General features: G+C 35.9%; 1 protein-coding gene across 1 annotated transcript; it reads left to right on the forward strand.

Moving 5' to 3' along the window:
* Positions 1–1,738: 1,738 nt before the first annotated feature.
* Positions 1,739–2,211, forward strand: LOC133332101 (homeotic protein caudal-like; the record flags this gene model as incomplete). Its single annotated transcript, XM_061540481.1, has 1 exon — positions 1,739–2,211. A coding segment is annotated over one exon (468 nt), but the record flags the coding sequence as incomplete, so codon positions are not given.
* Between the last annotated feature and the right edge of the window lie 6,966 nt (positions 2,212–9,177).

A 9,177-nucleotide genomic window follows, 5' to 3' on the forward strand; every position in this document is an offset into this window, starting at 1 on the left:
TACAGTTCTTCAACATTTGGTTGGTTATTTAAACATATTAATATCAAATACACGATTTGAATGCCTAAAATACAATTCTCAAGGAGTTTTGTTGTCAACTTCACAGTAACAATAATTGGCGCCCAATGTAAATATTTTTTTGTCTAGAGGCTAATAAAATATGTGTTGACTCAATGCTTTTTTTCAAATTCTCCAAAATATTTTGTCAAAGTTACTAATATTTCATTTCGAATTTGATTTTTACATCTCTATACAAACAAAAATTAAATTGGCGCCCAACGTAAATTTATTTACAGGTTATATGATTCTACCTATATTTTATTGAAGTTTGAGCTTACAAATGCTTCAAAACGAAATTCTGATTGAATCCTGGTCTTAGAATCACAATCGAAAAATAATTGGCGTAATACGAAACATTGGCGCCCAACGTAAATATTAATTGATTTAATTGAAAATGATATGTATGAGTTCTGGGATATTCTCCAAAACGTTTTGAAATATGATACTCCATGTCTAGATGGGAACTTCATTTCAAACTCTATCACAATAAAAATATCTTCAACGTCATCCCATTTTTTGGCCAAAACCCGAACAAATCTACACAACTTTTTTGGCTAAGATATAAATAAAGCTAAACATTTTGTGTTTTAACTTATCTACGAATTTGTTGGGTTTGGCGTTTTTTTTCATATTGTTTGAATATTTGTTGTTGTTGTTGAAAAACAACCCAAATATAATAAAATGGGTTTTTTGTTGTTGGTACCGTAGGTTTTATGGTGGGTGGCTGGTAAGGCCTGGTGTTAATTTTTTGTTTCTTTGCGTATGTGTATGAAGGCAATAAAAGTTCATGTTTAATTGTATTTCATTTCTTTGCTGACTGACTGAAGTTGTTGTTGCTTTTTTATTTATGTTTACGTTAAACAAAAGCAAAAAAAAACAACAAAAAGTAAAGACGAATGCAAGAAATTAAGGTGTGAACACATTTTTATTATTGTGTCACTCAGTCAAGTTTAATTTTAATTTAATTGTCGTTCTTATTTTTTTTTCGACGTTGAGATATTTCTGGTTCGTATTATTTTTTGTGGTGTCATGAAGGTTATTTGTGAATCATAGAAATGTCTTAAACAATTTTAATTGTCAATTAAGTTCTTTACAATACTCTAAAATTCAAATAATTTATAAAAAGGCAAAAAGAAAAAAATAATAATAGTGGCGCCCAATATATTAAGTCCTCCTGAAAATGTACCAATGCCATCTTCATATATTTAAATAGTGATTGGGCCTAAAGAATACTGCAGATGTTGTCTTAATTGATCTCCATACGTTGAAATGACACATGGACTAGAAATTAATGGCGCCCAACAGAAAATGTCAATATTCATATTTTTATTGATACATCCAAATTAAGATTGGGACTAGAAAATACAACTGGCTTTATTTTTATTGTTGTATGGACAATCAATTTCAGTATTTAAATTCATGGACAAAATGGCGCCCAAATGATTTTCAGTAGCATTCTATATAATGTCTAAGGGACAGTTTAATTGCTAATTGATCTGATAATTTTTATTATGCTAAGGAGTTCAGTCTGTAATTATTTTATTTAATTCACATAAATTACAGTAGATGGCGCCCAACAGTATTTTATATTTTAATTTATTTTTTTTTCTAAATGATTTTTCACATTTTTTATTTGTCCACATTCTAAATCTTACTAATTTTCCCTCTCTTCTCTATTGCAGGTAAAACCCGTACCAAGGATAAATATCGCGTAGTCTACACCGATTTCCAACGCCTAGAATTGGAGAAAGAATATTGTACATCACGTTACATCACCATACGACGCAAAACCGAATTGGCACAAACCCTATCGCTGTCGGAACGTCAAGTGAAAATATGGTTTCAAAATCGTCGCGCTAAAGAGCGTAAACAAAATAAAAAAGTCAGCGAACCGACTATTGGTGGAGTGCAACATCCCGACTATGCTAATTTAATGGATACCAAACCGAAATTGGAACCCGGTCTACATTTACAACATTCCCTGCATTCGATGAGTTCAATGGCTGCCATGGGTATGCCAACAATGCGTCTGCATCCACATTTGCATGGCCATCATGCGCTGGCTGTGAGCGCCGCCCATTCTCATCAGTTGCATCAACCGTCACATGCTCAGATATCGGCTGCGGTGGGTAGTTTATCGATGTGACAACCTTATGCTGAATTAGATGCGGGCAGCAGCAACATAGGTTGCCTAGCAAATAGCAATAATCAACATAATATTATTAATAATAGTAATAGCAACAACAACAACAACAATAGCAGCAGCGGCAGCAATCACAATCACAACATCCAGCATGCTGATGAGGACCAAAGTATTTTGCATGATCTGGCAGCAGTTGCGTTGGGCGCCGATGATGTTGAAAATGCATTAGCCGTGGTGGCGGCGGCAGCTGCGGCCGCTACTGTTTCTGTCGCCGACGGCAATGACAATGTTAATGGTGACAGTACCGTCGGCGGCAGTGACGGTGTTAGCGGCAATCTGACAGCATCATGTCTAGCATGCAATAACCCAACATGTCCTAGTGAATTATTACCACTTGGCCCATCGCACTGCCACACAGCTTAAATATATTAAGCTCTCGCACACACACACACGTGCACAGAGCTACCCACACAAATGCACTTTGAACCACAGTGACGATTGGTCAATATCCGAACAGGGTTATACAATATTTTCTATGTCTAGTTATTTTTTCTTTTCTAATTTTATTTAATTTTTTCTGTCTGTTAGTTTTAAGTTTACAACGGAGGAGGTGTCGTTGTCAAATAACACTTTTTTCAGGCCGATAACGTGTTGTTGTACATGCGTGAATGTAATCATAATGTCTGTATGTGTAAATAGTTGTTATTTTAGTATGTCAACTGCAGTTGAATATTGCACGTGTTGTCTTTTGTGATTGTATATTCCAACTGTTGTTGAGACGTACTAATTTATCGTCCCGCCCCTTGTCCCCCTTTATGGTTACATTCGGTACACACACGGTTTATGGTTTTGATATTGTTGTGTTGTGTTGATTATGTCACCAATTCTCAATCCAAAACCCCCAATCCCCACCTTAGACCCCATCCCCCTTTAGTCTTAGTAAAAACCATTTTTATGTGTTTTTTTATTTTATTATTGTTTTCTTTTTGTTTTGAGTTTTTTTATTTTTATTTTTTTAATTTTATTATTTTTGAGTTATTTTTATTTAATTTTTCAGAATTTTTTTCTTTTTCGTAGGTTAAGTTTTGGAAATATTATAACAAAAACAAAAATAAATATGTTTAGTTATAAGTTTAAGCTACTAGGCCTTATAACGCACACACACACACACACGTCTATATATTCCGTGAGAGAATGAGAGAAAAAATCAACAACATTTGTAACCGTCCTTAGAACAAAAAACAAAAACAAAAAAAGATCACAAAAATCACAACTCGTAAGATTAAGTTAGTAAAACAAACAAAAAATATACATATATAATTAATTAAGGCTTTTAAGGTTAGAATGAACAATAATTAATAACAAAAAAATAATAATTTCCAAAACAAAGTATTGACAATTTAAATTGTTTGATTTTGACAATTGTCTGAAAAAAATTTACAACGAACAAAATTTTATTTGTAATTCCCCCAAAAACATTGTTCATTATAACCTCAAACGCCTGTCCCAAACACACACAATTTCTATTTATAAGAGAGTGAAAAAAAAACAAATTATCTTTAAAGAAAAACATTAACGAATTTTTTTGTTTGTTCATTAATAATAAACTGTGCAATTTATGTATCCCCCCACCTCCTTAACCTTACTTATCTTATGTAAATATCTATGTATGTTTCCCCCACTCCCCCTTTCTGAACATTGAAACACACACACATACACCCAAAATGAATTTCTAGTTTCTATTTATGTGGTCTTTTTTTTCTAAATATATTTAATTAACGTTTATTACTTATTAAATAATAAGAAAAAAATTAGCAACAACATCTACAAAAAAACAACATTTCTCTAATTTAGTTAAAATTAAATAAATTAATAATAATAATAATTAAAATTATAATTAAAAAAGCTTAAAGACAAAATAAATCTACTACTTAAAAAAAACGAACGGTGTATTGCATTCTTTGGAAGAGTGGGCAATATTTGTTCGCTGGTGGTAAGTAGTTGGATAGACAATAAAGGATGGATGCGATCAAAAATGCCTTTAACTGTAAAAATTGAGGCCCTTTCGTTTCACGAAAGATGGAATTCACCTAATAAGGTCTTCCTTCTTTCTAATTTCGAGGTAATCCAATGGGCTGGAAAATAATCACAAACGATTTCGCAGGCTTTTAAATTTGTATGCATCGCTTTGAGGACTTAAGGCTCCTACGAAATTTCAACTATGTTATCGAAATACGCACTATATTTTCTATAACTGAAATTCCTTATTCAATAACTTATATAATATATACTCTCCACCATGAGATGGGGGTTCAAGTTACCTAAACAAGGTTAGGTTAGGGATGTACGGTTGTTGTAACAACCGTCCACTCGGAAACTATGTCCATTGTGATCATCCTTTATGTATATATGTACCTGTACAGAAAAGAAAAAAGATAGTGGAAGAGTAGGGAGAAAAAATAGTGAGAAAGAAGGGGGCGGAAAAAAGATTTTTTAGCCAAGTACATTTTTTGACAAAGCCTAGAAATTGGTTAGGGTCTATTTTGGAGAAGAAGACTAGATTATCAATTTCATAACTTCCAAACTGTTTATGTCTTCTGCTGATCAGCGATGGACATTTGCAGAGGATGAGCTCAATTGTTTCCAGTTCTTCTTCGTCCTCACATAGACGACAGTAATCCTCTCCACTGGAGTCCCACTTAGAAGTGAGAGATCTAATTTTGCAGTGATCAGTTATGATCCCCACAACGATTTTGATCTCCCTCTTACTGTGTTCCAGCGGCGAAGAGGTTCTTTTGCGAGAGAATTCAGGGCATATAGATTTAGAGATTCTGCAAGCAGGTTCCCTTAACCATCTGTTACCGACTACCTCGCAATGGAACGCACGCATTCTGCATGGGCGGTTTCACAGATCTCTCAATCAGAAGACTGGACGACTGTGATCCCCCTCGAGCAAGCTCGTCGGCTATCTCATTCCCTTCAATGTCGTTATGTCCTGGAATCCAGCATAACCCAACTATCTGTCGTATATCATTCAGAGCGGTCTTACGATCATGAACTGCTTTCGAATTTATAGTATGCGACTTCACCGCTTTCAGGGCCGCCTGACTATCTACATATATAGTCACCGGTCCCGTAATGTCGGCATTAAGTGCTTTTACTATCTCGGCCGCTTTCGTGATTGCGAGAATCTCTGCTTGAAAAACGCTACAGTCATTGTTGAGTTTATATGAGTTCTGTATACCTAATTCCCTACAGTAAACGCCTGCGCCAGTGCTTTCCTCCATCTTGGACCCGTCTGTGAAGATTGACAGACCTGGCAGAGGTAGGGAGCCACTAGACCAGAATTCCCTACTAGGAAATTCAACTTTGATGTCATTAAAGTGCCTATGGGGGAGAATATAATCACTGATGTGACTATTCCCCCCTAAAGAGGTCATAACCTGGCGTTATGTTTAGGATGCTGGCATGACCGTAGTTCAGCGATTTCAAGGCATCTGTTTCTCGGAGTCTCAGGACGCACATGGCCGCCTGGAATTTGATCAGAATATCCAATGGTTGGAGATTCAAGATTGCGTTCAAGGCTGCCTGTGGTGTACTTCTTAATGCTCCGGTGATCAGAATTGACGCCGATCGCTGTACTGAGCTCAGTTTTATCAGCAGTTTATTTTTGTTCACCCCCTGCCACCAGACAAGACAACCATAAGTAAGTATGGGTAAGACGATCGTCGTATACAACCAGTGTATAATTCCGGGTCTCAATCCCCAACTCTTGCCTATGGAATTCTTGCATGAATAGAGTGCCGTCAATCCCTTCTTGGAGCGTTCCTCAGCATTCCTATTCCATAGTAACTTGCGGTCTAGGATAGTGTCAAGATATTTAGCTTCAGAAGAAAGGGTTAAAGTCACTCCTCCAAGTGATGGCAGACGGAAACTAGGAATTTTGTGCTTCCTAGTGAAGAGCACTAGTTCTGTTTTAGTGGGGTTTACACCAAGACCTTTGGTGCAAGCCCAATTAGACAGGGTTGAAAGGGCACCCTCCTGGGTCGGCCTAAACTAGGTCGCATCACTTATAGACATTGTATTTTACAATGTTTCCTCGGATATAACGTAATTAGAAGCTACAGTTATTTCGGTTGTAAAATCGACTATAACCGTCAAAATTCCTAAAATTGGGCGTTACCCAAATGCCCATTAACAGTCCCAGGACAATGAAAATATCTAAAATGGGCAAAACCTCTATGCATCTAGGGCTATGTCAAAGCTGGCACCCATATTGAATTTTTTATAAAGATGTTTTTTTTTTTATCCTTCAAGAATAATTATCTGTTAAAATCTGGAACCACTAAAAATTCACTTAACGATTTTAGAATTGCTATTTTCATATTGTACATGCACCTCTCTTTGAATACAAACATCTTATAATCATGAGTAAGCTACTATTTTTTCCAAACATATTATTAATTACACAACTATTTTCCTACTTCGCCCTATTTATCACTATTTGCGCTCTTGTTTTTCTCTATCTCCCTCTATTTTTTACAAAAACAAATGTATTCCATCTTTCGGCTGTGATTTGGTGCACCAGAGTCCCTGAAAATCATTTGATACATACTTTTGTCCCATAGGTGTCTGATTGAGATTAAATTTTAAGCAGTGGAGCATAGCGAATAGCGTGTGCCAAGTTTGCTTTAAATCGATTTACACAAATCTGTCCCACTGTGCGCAATCGACTCTAAATTTGCCCAAATGGAATGAAATTTAGCATAGGTTCCAGAAAGACATAAAAATCACATATTTTAGTTCGTTCAATTGCATGTCAAAATTCCTTCAAAAAGGCGACGACTTTTCGGATACCTATGTAGAATATACCAAAGTGGTGAAGGGTATCATATAGTCGGCCCAGTCCGACTTTACTACTTTCCTTACTTGTTACATTTAGATTAGTTTTTATCATTTTAGAGGTCGTTGAAGGATTCTCCTACTGTGCTATACTGGACACCTATCCCCAAATTTCTAGTGCTACGTCTACGGCCAGGTTGTTCAAGCATGCCTGTTTTCGTAAAGATCGGCCAATATTTAGCGGGTTAAATGAACCCCGACTTTTGTGTGAAAAATGACAAAATTTTTATTCTATGGCGTATATGTTTACTCCTGAAGCACATAGACCTGAGGAGTTGATAGTGTATCCAAGAGGAGTGGTTGACCTTGAAATTGATACCAATTATATTATCGTATGTACTCGGATGGGGGAGATACCTTTAAATATTTACAGGTGCTTACGTATTGATATAGTATAACGCTGATCGCTTTTAAATTTTCCATGAGGATCCAGGTATGGTCAACTACAACGGCTATAATTGTCGGTGATGATCAGATAACAATTTTGGTATGAATTAGACCGAAAACTTAATTTTTGGTGTTTTATCGGGTCGATCTATAGGCCACAATTGAAAGCCGAACATCACAACACAACCCACAGTGAAGGGAATCTGTACTGAATATTAGTAATATTTGTTGACCTCTAGTCGGTCAAGAGGGTGCAAATATCGCGAAATATTGCCAAGATCAGAATATAGAACGCCAGAAAGTTAGGTTTTCGTGGAAGTGGTGTAGGGTATCATATGGTCGGCCCCGTCCGACTATACTGCTCAGCTCACTGTTTTTTTATTAATTTTGTCAAAAATTTTAAGACGATCTAGCCTTGTCCGTCCGTCTGTTGTCAGAATGAATTGGAATGGATGGATGCGTAGGGTTGTCTTTTGTCTGCATGTCGGCCAAGTTAAAAGATGGACTATATCAGTTCATATTATTGATTATACCTTTGAGGGCTTTGGACACGGTTTAAAGTCGATATAGCTGTAATTTAGTATTTTGGGTTCTCATCGGGTACCAATCTCATTACCAAAATTTTTTCGGGTAGGCCCTATATACAAATTTTCGATATTTTTGGTAGAGCTAAACAATATTGATTCATCGTTGAGTATAATGCCATATATAGATTCACGTATTTGTTTTATGGCAGCAGACAAGTTCTACGTAGGGTTGACAACTTCATTTCATGTACTGTCTATGTACCTATGGTGGAGGATATCTTTCAATTGTTTTCTTTAATTACTGGGTGACAACTATTCTATCAATCAAATATCGAAATAAGTCCAAATGTAGCGGTACCACCCGTCTTTTGGTATTTTAAAATAACGATAATTTAACTGTTATAAAATTTTTCGATTACATCAATCAAGAGTTATCGTGCGTACCAGTCCGCCAGACATACGGACGGATATTTGTAAATCGACACCAAATTGTCTGAAAAGGGATTTGATCCCATGAGACTTGGGTTCTAAAGTCCATGTTTCGGTGCGCCTCATATATGTCAGCAAAGTGTATATATCCCCATCTACGCACAAACAACACAAGATTGTCATTAAATACCAAATGGCGGACATATCTATACTGATAAAAGAGTAAAGTGACTTAACGATTCATCAACGCCCAAATCATAAAATTTGGGTGAGGATCACTTTTGGTCCAAAGGTGTAAGATAACGATGGGTTTTTGGAAATACGTTCCAGAACAGAACGAAGCGTACTAAAAAGTACCAAATATGGTAAAATTTGCATTTGGCGACACGGTGGAGCTAGAACTCCGATGTTTGTACTAATGTACTAAATTTGGTACACTTCTTACAATGTGAATGGATAGAGAGAAAAACTTGACATTTGGAGAAGTAGGGTCGATAAAAGTATGCGATTTTGAAAGCGTGTATATGATACTTTATTTGGTACAATTTTAATTTGAAGGTACAAATGGAACTGGAATCCTGAAATTTTAAATAAACATTACTGTCGGAGTGTAAGATTGGAAATATATTACTTGTGTGTACGAAAAGTAATAAATTGTACTTTAATTGGTGTCATTTGAATTTGGGTGAAGCGAAAGAGCTGGAGCACTGAAATTTGGAACTTCGATTA

This window comes from Musca vetustissima, unplaced genomic scaffold, assembly GCF_032173495.1.
Source record: "Musca vetustissima isolate MV318-11 ecotype Yass unplaced genomic scaffold, APGP_CSIRO_Mvet_v1 utg115, whole genome shotgun sequence".
NCBI classification, from domain to species: domain Eukaryota; kingdom Metazoa; phylum Arthropoda; class Insecta; order Diptera; family Muscidae; genus Musca; species Musca vetustissima.